The sequence below is a fragment of the Pectinophora gossypiella genome, chromosome 27 (genome assembly GCF_024362695.1).
Source record: "Pectinophora gossypiella chromosome 27, ilPecGoss1.1, whole genome shotgun sequence".
NCBI lineage: Eukaryota > Metazoa > Arthropoda > Insecta > Lepidoptera > Gelechiidae > Pectinophora > Pectinophora gossypiella.
Window position 1 is genome coordinate 3,065,021 of NC_065430.1, and position 16,258 is coordinate 3,081,278.

The following is a 16,258-nucleotide window of genomic DNA, read 5'->3' on the forward strand; positions in this document are numbered from 1 at the left end:
CAGTGAAGTGAGGTGCGTGAGCCCGCCAAACGCGTCTGCGGCTAACTTCACAATCTTGTTGTTCGAGAGGTCGATGCGCGCGACCCGCTTCACGCTGGCGAATGCGCCCGCGCCGACCTCCGTTATCTCGTTCTGTTCTAGGCGGCTGGAAAGAGATAGATAGTCATGTAGCTATATTTTAAAAGCCAATAAATCATCTGGATAAGATGAGGCCTGATGATGATATACGGACTACGGACCCCGCCGGCGTGGTCGACGATTTCTCCCTCATTCAGCGCTTTTCGCCATAGGTCCACTATTACTAAGTAAAAGTAATTAAATACATTAGTCAGTAATTCAATTAATTTTCAATAATAAAATTTACGTCCTTGGAATGTTGGAGATACCAATTGAATGGTAACACTTACGTCATCAATGGGCTAGCAATGGCGGCTTGTCATAGGATAGAGCATACCTGGTTTTCTTATACCATGGCTAACTCTTTACGTAAGTGTTACCACAAGTTTACCATTACATTCCAAGGACGTAAATTTTTCTATCGATTTTATATCGAGATTTCTTATAATAATATCCACACTCACACTTCTTCAAAAAGCAGTAATTCTAAATACATGCCGCATCGTCAGGAAGTTTTTATCGCTAAAACAATAAAAGCACTTGGCTACGGCCCGTGCGACTTGAACCTCTTCGGAGAGAATTATAAATATATAAAGATAAATAATAAAAATAATAAAATAAAGTTTATTTCGTTTACAATAACCTTAATTAACAATAATCAGGGTTGGAGCCTGCTAGTAAGTGCAAAAACACCTGTGACAACAGGATCCACTCCTCCATAGCCCTTCTTAATTATACAACATATTTTACCGCTTAATGTTAGTTAAGTACTTTATTTTTACAAGGCAATTAAGTTCAGAGTTCTTAAGGAACATTGAACGTAATACAAATTATAAAAGATTAGATTAGAATTAATAAGTGAAGTAATAAGCGGCTATTAGCCGTAAAAACACCTCCACCAACCCGCAGTGGAGCAGCGTGGTGGAGTATGCTCCATACCCCCTCTGATTGAGGGGAGGCCTGTGCCCAGCAGTGGCACGTATATAGGCTGTTTATGTTATGTAAGTGAAGTAATATGTTATGTGTGTGTTACGTGGGGAGGTTATTAGTAATATATTATTAAGCGTATTGTGTGCGTGTGTGTGTATCCGTAAGTAATGGACTATGGTTATCTTATACCATGGACTATGGTTGGTAACAACTCACATCTCAGTGGCGCGATGCGGTATGGAAGCGGGTAGTTCTGTGAGCAGCTTCTCCCGGCAGTCCACCGTACCCTCGGGCGTGCAGCGGCACGGGGGTGGGCAGCGAGGCTCCGCAGAACACTCCGCCTGGATCGCAGTCGTTGGCCCTGGAAATAGTGGAATGTTCTTCTATCGTGTGGGTTGTGAGGTGGATTACCAGCCCCATCAACCCTGGGTTAGCGTTATTGTTGAGCCGCCGAAGGCCCCTGACATGGGTCATGTAACGACCACTTACTTTACGGGACGTTGGCTTAACGTGCCTTCCGAAGCACGGACCAGCTTTCTTTCGGATTTGTGATCAGCCTGCTATGTTCTAACTAACCAGGGACCACAGTGATTTCTGTGATATCTCCCCGCTGGGATTAGAACCGGGATCGTGAGTCCACCACTCAACCACCGGACCACAGAGGCCGTTCTTGTATCTTACAATAAGATAAGATAAGATATTTATTGCATTCCTGATGTTTTACAAAGGTCTTAAAAATAAAAGAAAGTACAAACAGGAACCCTGTAAGGGCACTACAATAGCTTAAAAAAAGAAAAAATAGTAAAGATTATGTTAAAAAATAAAATAAGAATAATGAAAACTTACCTACTTAATAATATCGTATAAGTGTATTGTTGAAATTCAATTCACTTATACCAAATCTGCTCATAGTAAACAAAAAAAAAGAAAAAAAAAAAAGATACTGATTGCAGATATAGCCAGGAAAAAAAAAACTTCATAATATCATACGTAGATTATATCCAATGACATTATACAGAATGTTAGTGACATCGTAAAGAATACTCAGGGGGATGATTCAGACCATGATTCTGAGTTGATATCAAATGGAATTCCCTGTTGGAAAATTCATGAAAATTTGTGTTTTTTTTATTTTATTTTCCGTTCCGTATTTTTGCAACGGAAAATTCCACTTGATATCAACCCAGAATCATCCCTCAAAGTTTTCGTTACGATGTCACTAACACCCTGTATTAACCCCACTCGCGTCAGAGTACAATACAATACAGAAATGCTTTATTGCATACGACTACTAAAAACAATTAAAAAAGTGACAAGAGAAGCACAATCGACGGCCTTATTGATAAATAGCAATTTCTGCCCGGCAACCAAGGTACTGCGGGGCGGAAGGCAAGTGGGAAACCACTGCCTAATTTTCCCTAAAAAGTAGCGTGGAGAATGCTACACCGACAAGAGCGTGGCTCTTAAATTAGTGATGAATGAAACACATAATAACTGGTTCTTACCACGTTTAAAATAGGGATATGAGACTCCCGATAATTCGACACTGTCCCTAGATCCCTATTTTAAACTGGGTAAGAACCCGTTATTATGTGTTTTAATTATGATAATAACCGCGTAAACTTAAAACAATGTATAAATTAGTGATATGATATCCCCAGAGAGATTCGAAGCCAGAACCTCCGGATAATGATTGGAGCTAAGAATGAATAACCACTTACCGCTGCATATAAGCTCGTGCGGCTCCAAATCTGTCAGCAGACCCCCCCTCAAAGCTGCAGGGGCTTGACATCTGAAACCAAACCACACCAAAGTTATGCTAGGTATAAGTTATTCCGTGGTGCTGTTACGTGTTGTTACGCGCCGGACTTTTCGCGCGTCGTGTGCGTTACTGCATATAATTGCATAGGTTATTTTTCACAGACTAAAAAGTGCGTCACGGATAGTATGTCGTCTGCGCAGGGCCTTAAACTCATTAATTTTAAAATTAACAGTTATCAATCATTCGTCCCTTTCCTTTTCGACGGATAAGAAAATGACGGGTACAACTTAAAATAAAATTAGGAGGTATCTGCAGGAATCTTGGCCAATAGGTACCTTTCAGAGTCGTGTCCTAGCTATGTCTTGTAAAATAATTCATGTATTTTCGATTTAATACTTTGTAATACCTCATTTTCCGTCCCTAAGCGGGATCTAGATATTCAGAGCAACTATTAGGGGATTTGGGCGGTACGCAGCTGAATTAAATACAGGCGTATCGGTTTTTTTTGTCTTATAGATTTGCTTCAAATAGCGTTAAGTAAGTAACAACAAATGGACAAATGGGCAATTTTGGTTTAGGGCGTCGTCTAAGTTATATTTTGAAAGAAATAATCGACCGTAGTGGGCCGATGGCGGTCAGCATAGCGTGAAACGTGTTCATGTTATACGAAATATTATCGTTTTAATTATTTAACATTGATAAAAATAAATTAGCTGTAAGTAAGTAAGTATAAAATATAATGGAGGGTGGTTGCGACAGTGGAAGAAATTCGGAAAAACTTACAGTTTGTCTTGCTAATGAACAATCCAATATTGTTTTCACTCCATAAACACTTATAATCGTCGAGAATGCATTTATTTAGGTTTTCACAGGTTTTTGGGTTTTTTTTCTATAATAATCGACGCGAGGTAGTTGCGTCGTTCGCGCGGGAATCGAAAGAAAGAGTGAGTGTTTCTTTTTAAATATGGCGGTCACTTTTTTTTTTGTTTTGGTTTTCTCCGAAGGGTAAGGCAAAGGGAACTATGCCCATACAGCCATGTCTTACGTATTTTTTTCTTGATGAATAATGAAATGATGAAAGGTGATGATGATGAAACCTAAGCCCCCACCCTCGGAGTAGACTCCTACTCCGAACCCCAAACGAATTAACTCAAAAGTCCGCATAAACTTTCGAGTTATGAAGCGGCTTCCTGGCACGAAGCGAAAATAGGCAGATACACTTTGTTTATTGAATACTCCGATATAATAACACTCGCGAATGTCTTCCAACTAACTTAATGCGATCATTAACCACAAAACACCACTTCGTATTAATTATTTAGATTATTCAATGAAGAAAGCAACTGTCCCGTTCCCGTTTCCCGCCAAAAACCCATATGGCGGTCGCTTCGTCTGTCCTTGTCAATGTCAAATGTCAAATGGAAGGGGGCGGGAATATGCTTCTGACAACCTAGTCAAATGAGATACTTTTTAAGAAACGTAAAACGAAAGTTTTCTTTGGAGTTTGGGTAGTTTTCTAGGTCATAGAAAAAATATGAAATACTGATTACTGAATAAAGACAGACCTAAAAGTGACAGAAAACGATCTCGAAAATGAAGTCAACACAACTGTTCGTTATTAAAATATTTCCCGCGCATTTCAAAGAGGGTATTTGACCGGGTCAAAGATAAATTATAAAATGCTAATCTGGAAATAAAAGTCAGTCTAAGATCATCAAAAATCCATCTCATTTTACTTTTCGACTTATTTTAGATTTTTATTTATGAATTAAGTAATAATAAGTACGACGTTTGACCGTTTTTATGACGTAGGGGTCCAACTAGTCAAATCAGTTACATTTTACTTTTTGAATCCAGCACACAAGCGTAACTAATCATCATCACTATTTTCCATAGTGTGAATCGCCATACGGACCTTAGCTGCATTGTGTGACGGATGCGGCAGAGACTTGGTTAGGGGAGCTTCAGCTGGATATATGATCCACGCGAGATATTTTATTTTTGTCTGCCATACGCAATAATAATAATAACCCTCATTCGTACCTGGCACCGACTCCTAGGATCCCAGCGGCGCGCACGGCGCTCGCGAGCCGCGCGACGCGACAGTCGCACACCAGCGGGTTGTCTGTCAACCGCAGCGTGTGCAGACGCGTCACCGCCGCAGGCTCCACCGACAGATACGTCAGATTGTTGTTGTTCAAGGTCCTGGAACGAGGCAAAGAAACGTCAGTCCAACAGCCATGTACGGTCACGAGTGCTAATATGTATACACTTAGAAACCATGTCACATTAACTTTTTGGACAAATTAAACCGTAAGTCTCATCAAATGTGAAATGTGATAGTGCGACAGGGTTCTAAAGTGGGTACATGATTTTGCTCATGACTGTAATAAGGAGTATTTTAAATACAACGTACGGCAACTCTCCGCTCCCCACAAGCGGCTGAGCTAGGTTTAAGTTTAATATTTCTCTGGAAATATAATGATACTTACAAAACTTCCAAGCTCTTCAAATGCTCGAGAGCCTTCTCGTCCACACATTTGAGCTGGTTTCCATCGAGGTGCAGACTCTTCAGGGTAGATAGACCGCGGAAGGTACGCCGTGATATTGCAGTCAGCTCATTACGACTCAAGTCTCTGCGAACAGAAGAAATACAATTAGAATTCTTGGTTTTTCTTGCTGAAGTTTTTCTCGCAGCTTCTTTTCCCCGGCTATACAGGTTGTGAGAAGCTGCAGTAGTTTTGGGCGGATGAGACGTTCGTTATGTAAAATTGACGATTCAAAGTGTATTAAGTTACGTACATAAAGTCACGCCTATTTCCCACCGGGGTAAGCAGAGACTATAGAATTCCATTTGCTTCGATCCTGACACACTTCTCTTGCTTCCTCCACATTAATCAATCGCTTCATACACGCACGCCGGTTCATAATTACTTATTCAAAAATAGAGGGTGTTAGTGACACGAACTTTGAGGGATAATTCAGACTTCCAGACCATGATTCTGAATAGATATCAAGAGGATTTTTTGGAAAAAGGAAAAATAACATGAATTTTGCGACGGAAAATTCCACTTGATATCAACTCAGAATCGTGGTCCCAAATAGTCCCAATCCATGGTTCCAAAAAGGTAATTGAAATACGAACGCGATACATTAGCCAAGTCCAATCATAAATCAAAGTTTCCAGTGTTTTTTTAATTAACGTCGTTCAGAATTCGTTTTGTGGAGTATTGTAGAGCATTGTAGAAGAGTCGAGCCTGGTTCGCGTTTGGCACGCGACGCTATGAGGCGGGGCTACGAAACACGCGGAGGGTTAACCGCTTAAGCTGTCGCGGAGAGCGGGCGTGTGATCCAAATTCATAAAGTTCAAACTCATAAAGTCTATTTCAGTAGTCATCATCTTCAACAATTTAAGAGCCACGCTCTTGTCGGCGTAGCATTTTCCATTCCAGTCTATCAAAGGCCAATTCCTTGACTGCCCTATAAGACACGACGTTAACCTTTTCTTTAATCTGTTCCATGTAGGGTTACAAATGAGGAGACCCGCTTCCGTCTATGTTCACAGGAGGTAAACCCGCGAGTTTCCGGGCCCCAGACTAGTGTACGACGGTGCTATGGAGGGATGTATGAAATATTAAAATTTTATGATCAGCCCTCCGAGCTAGAGGCGAATGAATAGTGTGGATATACACGAGAAGTGTATTTTTCAATTAATAATCTGTTTCGAATCCCGTATTGAGCTCTAAAACAGTGAATACCTACGGTTTTGTAAGTCTGAATTAATATACAGGTGTTAGTGACATTGTAACGAATACTCAGGGGGATGATTCATGTTTTTTTTTTAGTTTTTTTAAATTATTTTCAATTCTATACCTTTGCGATGGAAAATTCCACTTGATATTAACTCAGAATTATGAGCTGAATCATTCCTCTCAGTATTCATTACGATGTCACTTACACACCGTACAAGTACATACAAGTAGGTATGGGTGTTAGTAACACAGGAACTAATAAATACTGAGGGGGATGATTCAGACTATGATTCAGTGTTGATATCAAGTAGAATTTCCTGTCGGAAAATTCATGAAAATATTAGTATTTTTTTAATTATTTTTAGTTTCATACTTTTGCGACAAAAAGTTCCACTTGATATTAACTCAGAATTATCAGCTGAAGCAGCCCTCAAAGTTTTCGTTACGATGTCACTAACACCCTGTATTATCGTATTTCACACAACATTTCTCTCTTATCTTTTTACACTGTTTATATATTTATAAAAGTAAGATGATCCGTGCTACGGAAGGCACGTTGAGCCGTTGGTCCCGGTTACAACTTACCGATGTAAGTAAGTTGCCGTTACATGAGCCATGTCAGGGGCCTTTGGCGACTCAATAATAACCCTGACACCAGGGTTGATGAGGTTGGTACTCCACCTCACAACCCACACGATAAGAGTAAGAGGTGTAATCCCGACACGAGATCGTACATTTTTTTATATCTTTCTTTAAACTCTGCCACAAAACCAGTCAACGTCGTATCCACGTTAACCTATCGCAGTATGGCTATCAAAATTGGCCGGCTATCGGTCTCTATGAATATTTGACCAGCTCCAATTGAATGCCGACTTCTATGGCGTACGGAATAGATTGTCAAATTGAAATGTACTTTCATCATCATCATTAATTAAAGAGCCACGCTCTTGTCGGTCGCATTCTCCATGCTACATTTTTAGGGAAAATTAGAGCAGTGGTTTCCCTCTTGCCTTCCACCTCGCAGTACTCTGACGCGAGTGGGATGGCGCCCAGAGTAGTCTATTTCAAAGCTGCACTGTCTTCCGCCTCTGAATAGTACTGACAGTTACTGCCGCCCTCTGTTAGGTTCCTGGTTACAGTCCCTGTGACTCGCCCATTCCGTCCTGCATTGCCGTTACGATGGCTCCCATCTCCGCCTCTGCAACCGTTGAGGTATTCGCCTGTATCCCTGGGCAAGGGTTCTATGTTATACCCTGTCAGCCTGGATTCCTATCCGAACTCAACCCCCATCTCATTCCGACCTACTGAAGTAGCACCCACCCCCGCGAAATGACACAAATCCAGGAAACCACGTAATATCAATTTTCTATGAAACATATGATTTCTAAATTATAAAGTGCAGTTTTCACTAACACAGTTTTCTCGACCAATGCAGACGGCGATGCAAAAAAAATAATTCGAAATTCAAAATTATTTATTTGCGGCTGTAACTGTAATTCACCTCACAACCCACACGATAGAAGAAGAGGAAGATCTTTGAAAAATGTTGTTCACGGCCACCTGGTATGAGTTTATGTGGCCGCAATCTAACCCGATAAAGGTAATTTGCGGCCAGGGTGAACCAGTCTTGGTTGATTTTGGCGACCTCTATCTTCTTCTATCGTGTGGGTTGTGAGGTGGAGTACCAACCTCATCACCCCTGTCACGGTTACTATTGAGCCGCCAAAGGCCCCTGACATGGCTCATGGTAACGACTACTTATTTACATCAGTAAGTAGTAACCGGGACCAACGGCTTAACGTGCCTTCCGAAGCACGGATCATCTTACTTTCGGACAATCAGGTGATCAGCCTGTAATGTCCTAACCAACCAAACTATGGATCACAAACTGATTTTTGTGATATGTTCTCACCGGGATTCGAACCCGGGGCCTCCGGATCGTGAGCGCAACGCTCAACCACTGGACTACGGAAGTAAGATTGTCCGAAAGTAAGATGATCCGTGCTTTGAAGGCACGTTAAGCTGTTGGTCCCGGTTACTACTTACCGTAAGTAGTCGTTTCATGAGCCATGTCAGGAGCCTTTGGCGGCTCAATAGTAACCCTGACACCAGGGTTGATGGGGTTGGTACTCCACAGTGTAATAAGAGAGAGATGTGGTGTAAAAGACGATAATACAGGGTGTGTATGATCATCTGGTTCAGCCAGTAACGTCCTAACCAAACTAGGAACCACAAAGTAATTTTTGTAATATGTAGCCACCGGGAATCGACCCCTCTAATTCGGCTACCGATGCGGTGGCTCATCACGCACCGCCCTAGCGCCGGCATTGTAAGTAACCAGGTAAATACAATATCATGAACTACCTCCTGACCCATTTCGAAGGCACTCAGCATCTAACGAGGTCCTTTCAGGCTAATTTAGCACTAAACGTTAATTAATTCAAGTCATCAGAGTAAGTGCAGGCGCCATCTTGTGGCACGCCGCGATTCTAATAACTTGTAATGGATATTACGTCATGGATGCCAAATTTCAATAAAGAAAACTTTAAAAAGCCACGTCACCTGAAGGTTTCCTGGAGGAAATTGTGTTTTACATAACATTTAAGCTCACCACTTTATCCCGGGTGAGAGCTTTCAGCGCTCCCCATTTGTCCGGCCAAGTTGTTAATGCTATCTGGGGCAAAGCTACAATAATTAAAGCACATAATAACGGGTTCTTACCGCGTTTAAATGGGGATATGAGACTCCCGATATTTCGACACTGTTGCAAGTGTCATCCAGTGATCATGGCACTTGCAACAGTGTCGTAATATCGGGAGTCTCATATCCCCATTTAAACGCGGTAAGAACCCGTTATTATGTGCTTTAATTATGATAATAACCGCGTAAACTTAAAACAAAGCTACAATCATCATCATCATCAATTTAAGAGCCACGCTCTTGTCGGTGTAGCATTTTCCATTCCAGTCTATCAAAGGCCAATTCCTTGACTTCCCTATAAGACACGACGTTAACCTTTTCTTTAATCTGTTCCATGTAAGCTCTTCTTGGTCTTCCCCTTCCTCTCTTTCCTTCTAGCTTTCCTTCTATGATGTTTTTAATGAATTCGTCGTGTCTTATTAGGTGTCCAATCATCTTGCCTCTTCTGTCCTCAATAATTCTCAGTATTTGTCTCTTTTCCCTTACTCTTACTAGCACTTCCTCATTTGTAACCCTTTCTGTCCAACTTATTCTTTCCATCCTCCTCCAACACCACATTTCAAAGGCCTCGAGTCTCTCTCTGTCCTTCTGTGTCAGTGTCCAAGTTTCACATCCATAGAGGGCTATACTCCATACGAAGGTTTTGACACATCTTTTTCTGATAGATTTGGCAATCCTAGCCTTGAATATGCACCCTTTGTTATGGAAAGCTTGTTTTGCCATTGCTATTCTACAATAAGTTACAATAAGTCACGTAAAAAAAAAACTTTATCCCATTTGGAGTATTCAGATGTACATCCATCGCAAGATCAACTAAGTTCCCACGCGTCACCGAGCTTTCTGTTAGACCAACGTTAGGTGAGAGTCTATAATCGAGCCAACTGTGTTAGTGGAAACTGCACTTAAGATATAATAACTCATTGGTGCAAGTCCGATACACTCATTGAATTAATGAGTGGATTGGCTTACATTTGCCACTTTAAAAAACGAAAATTTTGTTTTGGAATTGATACCTATCTATTATGTAGAAATATGAAATTGTTTTTTTTTTTGTTGGCAAAATCGGATCGTTTACATACTATATTATATTATTATGTAGAAAATGAATGTAATTTTTCTTATACTCTGTATTCTTCTTTTTTCGTTGGTTTACTTTTTACGTTACGTTACGTATAAATAAAAATACTCATTTGTGGAATAGAAACTAAATAGGTTGGTTTTATTGTAATCTCATTCAATTTATGGTTTAAATATTTTATAACAACATGGAATTTTATATGTATTGAAAAATCTTTATTTAATGTTAAAAATCGCATGAAATCGAAAAAGCGTGATATCGGCCGATAGTAGTTCGATTTGTAGTTCATTCGATATTCAGTTAGTCGACTTAGCAACCATTCGCACTGCAATGTGTCGTTGAAATGTTCATTCGATATTCCGTTCGTCGATTAAGCAACCATTCGAACTACAGACTGTCGTTTACGAATTCATTCGATATTGCGTTCGTCGACTAAGTGTCTTTCGTATTACGGTTTCGGACCCCTTTTTTTTTTTGACGTGACTTATTGTAAATTTGCCGCAGATGGCATTAACTACTTGGCCGGACAAATGGGGAGTGCTGAAGGCTCTTACCCGGTACAACATTAAAAACAACAGGCCTGAGGGTGCCCAGTTGGGCGCGAACCTCGGCTCAGGGCGTCGTCTGAGAGGAAGAATATTTGAAAGAATTAATAGATCCTAGTGGGTCGATAGCGATAAGCGCTGATAGATGGAAATCGTCGACGACGGCGGGGTCGGTATCGGGGTCCTGAAGTGTTTGGTGTCGCGAGCTGATTGGCCGCCTCTATGGCTAGAGTAATCGGGTCGTCGGGATCGTATATTACGTCCTTCGGACGCCGATACTGAGCCGGTATACCACAGAACCACAGTGACTATCTAATTTCTTAATTGTTGAGTTTGACTAATGACCGAAGTGGAACCAATTAAAATCTCATTAGCTAAACTCTCTTTGGAAACCGCGACATCATCCGTGCTACATACAGTCATGAGCAATATAATGTACTCTTTAGGACTCTGTCGCACTAACATATTTGACATTTAGTGAGACTTACAGTTCAATTTGTCAAAAAAGTTAATGTGAAATGGTACGGCTATAAGCGTAGAATAAGGAATAACACTACGTATAAACCGGCAACTCTCCGCTCCCCACCAGCGGCTGAGCTAGGTTTACCTCACCCCCTCGGTCTTACTTTAGTCTTCAATCGTATGGCGTCAGACGTCACACACACAGATGCGCGTGTACGATAACGTCAATGTGTAGTGTCTGTATAAAACGAGGCGTTTTGTATGAAGTGTCCGGAGTGTGGTAAGTATAAGTACAGATTAAGGAATAATACTACTATAGAACGGCAACTCTCCGCTCCCCACCAGCGGCTGAGTTGGGTTTACCTCACCCCCTCGAAGATAGTTTCAGACTTGAATCGTGAAGGCAGCGCGCGGACTGTTGTTTTTATTTTTTAATAGTGTGCTTTAAGTTTACTAAGGTACCTGCATGCCAAATTTCAAGCGTCTAACTTAAGTGGTTTAGATTTTTCATACAAAAGGATTTTCCCGCTAATTCCCGTTTTTCATACAAATGTGTTTTCCTGCTAACTCCCGTTCCCGTGGGAATTTTGCGATATCCTGTTGCAACTAAGCTTTAAGTTTACTAAGGTACCTGCATGCCAAATTTCAAGCGTCTAACTTAAGTGGTTTAGATTTTTCATACAAAAGGATTTTTCGTTCCCGTGGGAATTTCGAGAATTCCTTTCTTAGTGCACCTCTACGGTACCTAAGCTACGTCCTTTCCAAATTTCAAGTGCCTACGTTTAGCCGTTTAGGCTGTGCGTTGATATGTCAGTCAGTCAGTTTCTCCTTTTATATATTTAGAAGATAGAAGATGTGTAAAATCGTTGTAATTTCACTCGATCAATATTGACTGTCTACAAATACTGACTCGACCTATATTGTGGTGACTGAAGTATTACTTTGAGGTTATTTTTGAACTGTTAAATTATTGAACACTAACAACCGTAATTTGTCCGTGGCCTCACTCGGCAGGGCCCGCAGAATACCAGCGTCGTGGCTCACGCCGCGACTTCTGCTGAGCGAGGTCCTTTTATTCCGGACTCCACCGCAGATGATCGGGCCGTCAGTGCGTTGCATTTAGAATACTTAGTTTTATTATTATTGTTTTTATGATTTTGGTTTGTTTTTCTTTTTGTTTTGGATTTTTTTTTTGTCTGTGTACTTATAACTTCCGTGTGGTTTCTGTCCTGTGTTAAATGTAATGTACCTGTCTGTCTGTGTCTGTGATGTCCGGAAGTAATAAATGTTTCTTTCTTTCTTTAATTTGACAAGTATAGATCATAGATAATTAATATCGCGTGACTTGTTGTATATTTGCCGCAAATGGGATTAACTACTTGGCCGGACAAATGGGGAGCACTCTTACCCGGTAGGAAATAGGTGTGATTTTATGTATGTGTCGTGGCCATGCAGATCTTAGAATTGATCATTTCATGAAATGGTCATATTTCATGAAATAGAATATCACACGTTTGCCACATCATGATGTAGTTTGGCCAGATCATTTTTTTTTAACGTGACTTATTGTAGATTTGCCGCAGATGGCATTAACTACTTGGCCGGACAAATGGAGAGCGCTGAAGGCTCTCACCCGGTACAACGTTTAAGACAACAGGCCTGAGGGTGCCCAGTTGAGCGCGACCCTCGGCTCAGGGCGTCGTCTGAGAGGAAGAATATTTGAAAGGATTAATCGACCCTAGTGAGTCGATAGCGATAAGCGCTGAATGAGGGAAATCGTCAACCACGCCGGCGGGGTCGGTATCGGGGTTCTGAAGTGTTTGGTGTCGCGAGCTGATTGGCTGCCTCTATGGCTAGAGTAATCGGGTCGTCGGGATCGTATATTACGTCCTAAACCAGATCAATGAACACAAAACGATTAACGATATGAGCAACTAAATGCATGATTACTTCATGATATGGCCAAACGTTGGCAATCATATCGTAAAATTAGTAACATTATCCACCGGTAGTGGCGCTGGTGTCGATTATATTTAAAACTTGATTGATATTATAATCCATGTAATTGTACAATTTTCCATATCGAATAGGTACATAATTTTGAACCTAAGAAATTAATCGATTATTCGCATTTTTGAGGAGCTCGGTGGCGCAGCGGTAAACGCGCTCGGTCTGCGATTGTTGAGTTAAGCAACTTTCGCAAAGGCCGGTCATAGGATGGGTGACCACAAAAAATAAAAAGTTTTCATCTCGAGCTCCTCCGTGCTTCGGAAGGCACGTTAAGCCGTTGGTCCCGGCTGCATTAGCAGTCGTTAATAACCACCAATCCGCACTGGGCCCGCGTGGTGGGTTAAGGCCCGATATCCCTATCCATCCATAGGGAAGGCCCGTGCCCCAGCAGTGGGGACGTTAATGGGCTGATGATGATTCGCATTTTTATTACACCACATAGCATGGACATCGCCTACTTTAACGATATGACCAAACGTTGATGGAAATATCATTAAACGTCGACGTTTCAACGATATGGTCAAGTTAAGTTGGCTATTTCATGAAATATGACCATTTCATGAAATTAAAACACATAATAACGGGTTCTTACCGCGGTTAAAGGAGGAATATGAAACTCCCGATATTTCGACACTGTTGCAAGTGCCATGATCACGGGATGACTGATGAGATTGGAGTGGAGTAGGTAGATCCATAATTTTCTACGGGCAGACATATCTGTCTACCCTCTTTCTTTGCCGCTTGTTTATGTATTTGATATCGGAATGTTCGGAACCATCTGAACTCGCACCAAACTCACTACGACAAACCGCACTCACTGTGTCCTCACGTTTTGTCACCACATTAGGCCGTTTCAAGTTTTTTACAACACCGGGAGTCTCATATTCCTACGTGTTTTAATTATGATAATGGCCCCGATTTCTGCAGACACCGCCTAATTTTATTTTAAGTTATATCCGTCATTTTCATATCCGTCGAAAAAGAAAGGGACGGATGATTCATAGCTCTTAATTTTAGGAAGAATGAGTAAATGAATGAATAACCCGGGCGAATCAAAAGGTACGTCGCTGGTATGCAATCCGTTTGACGTGCTGTCTACCTAACTGTGTCGGGTTATTGACTGATGTAAAATTTTAGACGGTTGGTTTAGATTTGAGTTTAAAATTGACGTGTGTTCCATAAATTTTATGCTTGTCGATTACCCGTCCCTATCCTTTTCGGCGGATAAGAAAATGACAGATATAACTTAAAATAAAATTAGATGGTATTTACAGGAATTAGCACCATTAACCGCGTAAACTTAAAACATTTCATGAAATGGTTGAACACATAATGAAATGATCAATTCTACGATCTGGCCACGAAGTATGTATGTTGAGAAGGAAAACTTGTAAAAGCGTCAGTAGAATAGCACGTCCGTTCCGGATGGCAGTCAGACGTCGCCGGAAGTACCCACGCCGCCATCTTGGCAAGCGGAAGTGGAACGCTTAATGAGCTTACTTTGAGTTCTGCCTTGTTTAAGTTTCGAATTTGGAATCTGGATTTTGGTGGGGGATTATAATGTGAAGGTTTAAAATGTCTTTGAAACCGCTGTTTTTTAATAAAAATATAAAAGTCTTGAATACAGTATTTTGACTCAGTCAAATATAAATTATAACATGCATGCTTTGAGGTCGCAGGTTCGAGTCCATCCCGGACCTAAACCAATGATTGTCGAATTTGTTTTCGAATTCATATATGGATAAATTAAATTCATCTTTTTTGGGGTTATGTATACGTTTTTACAATAAAATACCAGATAATATTTTAAATTTGTCAGAGAACAAATTTAAAGCTCACGTGAAGCTTACTTTATGTAAAAAAGCCTATTATAAGATTAATGATTACCTAAATGATAAAATGTCTGGTATTGAATGTGTTCCTCTAGTTATTAAATAACTTGTAATGTACCCTCATTGATTTAAAAGATGTGTTGCTGTTGCAGTTTCTTGTCATTTCTTCTCCTCAGCCATAACACCTTGCGAAATGACGTAAATTCAAAAATGTTACATTGACCTTCAACAAGTTTATCCATGATAATTACGTTGAATAAATGATTCTGATTCTGATCATAAATGATTATCACGTGCGCAGCGGTGAAAGAAAACATCGTGAGGAAACCCACATTCCCGAGAAATGCATTTTCGGAGGTATGATTTAATCATTTCAAAAATCGGAAATTCTTACCGCGGAAACCGAAATCCACGCGAACGAAATCGCGGGCGGCGGCTAGTAGATAATAATTATAATAATATTAACAATTGAATAAAGGTATATTATTTTTGAATAAGTGTTTAAGCCCGTTTACTTAAGAAAGTGCAAGAGAAGTGTGTCAGGATCGAAGCAAATGGAATTCTATAGTCTCTGCTTACCCCGGTTGGAAATAGGCGTGAGTTTATGTATGTACTTTAGAAAGTAGCCCTATTCTTTGTTTTTTCGTTGCCTGTCAAGAAACCGGGAGGACTTGTGAAAAGCACAGATAAAAACAAATTCTGATAGTAACGACGACCTCTGAGGTCCAGGCCCACTGCTGGCGACGTAGCGGTTTTCTATCGAGTGGGTTGTGAGGTGGATTACCAACCCCATCGACCCTGGCGTCAGGTTTACTATTGAGCCGCCAAACGCCCGACATGACTCATGTAACTCATGGTCCCTGACACTATGGTCCTGTGGTATAGCGGCTTGCTTCTCAAATGGGGTGCGCCGGTTTGAACCCCGGTTCCGGACTTGTACCAATGAGTTATTATTATTTCTTAAGTGCATACATTGTTTTAAGTTTACGCGGTTATTATCATAATTAAAACACATAATAACGGGTTCTTACCGCGTTTAAATGGGGATATGAGACTCCCGATATTTCGAC

The 16,258-nt window shown here is 40.8% G+C and overlaps 1 protein-coding gene across 1 annotated transcript in view; it reads right to left on the reverse strand.

The window, feature by feature from the left end:
- Window positions 1-16,258, reverse strand: part of LOC126379031 (protein slit) — a 158,586-nt gene that overhangs the window by 31,732 nt on the left and 110,596 nt on the right. Inside the window, exons 6-10 of the mRNA XM_050027619.1 lie at window positions 5,302-5,445; window positions 4,853-5,014; window positions 2,769-2,839; window positions 1,264-1,408; window positions 2-145 (exon numbers count right to left, since the gene is read on the reverse strand). Coding sequence (XP_049883576.1) covers window positions 2-145; window positions 1,264-1,408; window positions 2,769-2,839; window positions 4,853-5,014; window positions 5,302-5,445 — 666 coding nt within the window. The remainder of the gene's footprint in view (window position 1; window positions 146-1,263; window positions 1,409-2,768; window positions 2,840-4,852; window positions 5,015-5,301; window positions 5,446-16,258) is intronic.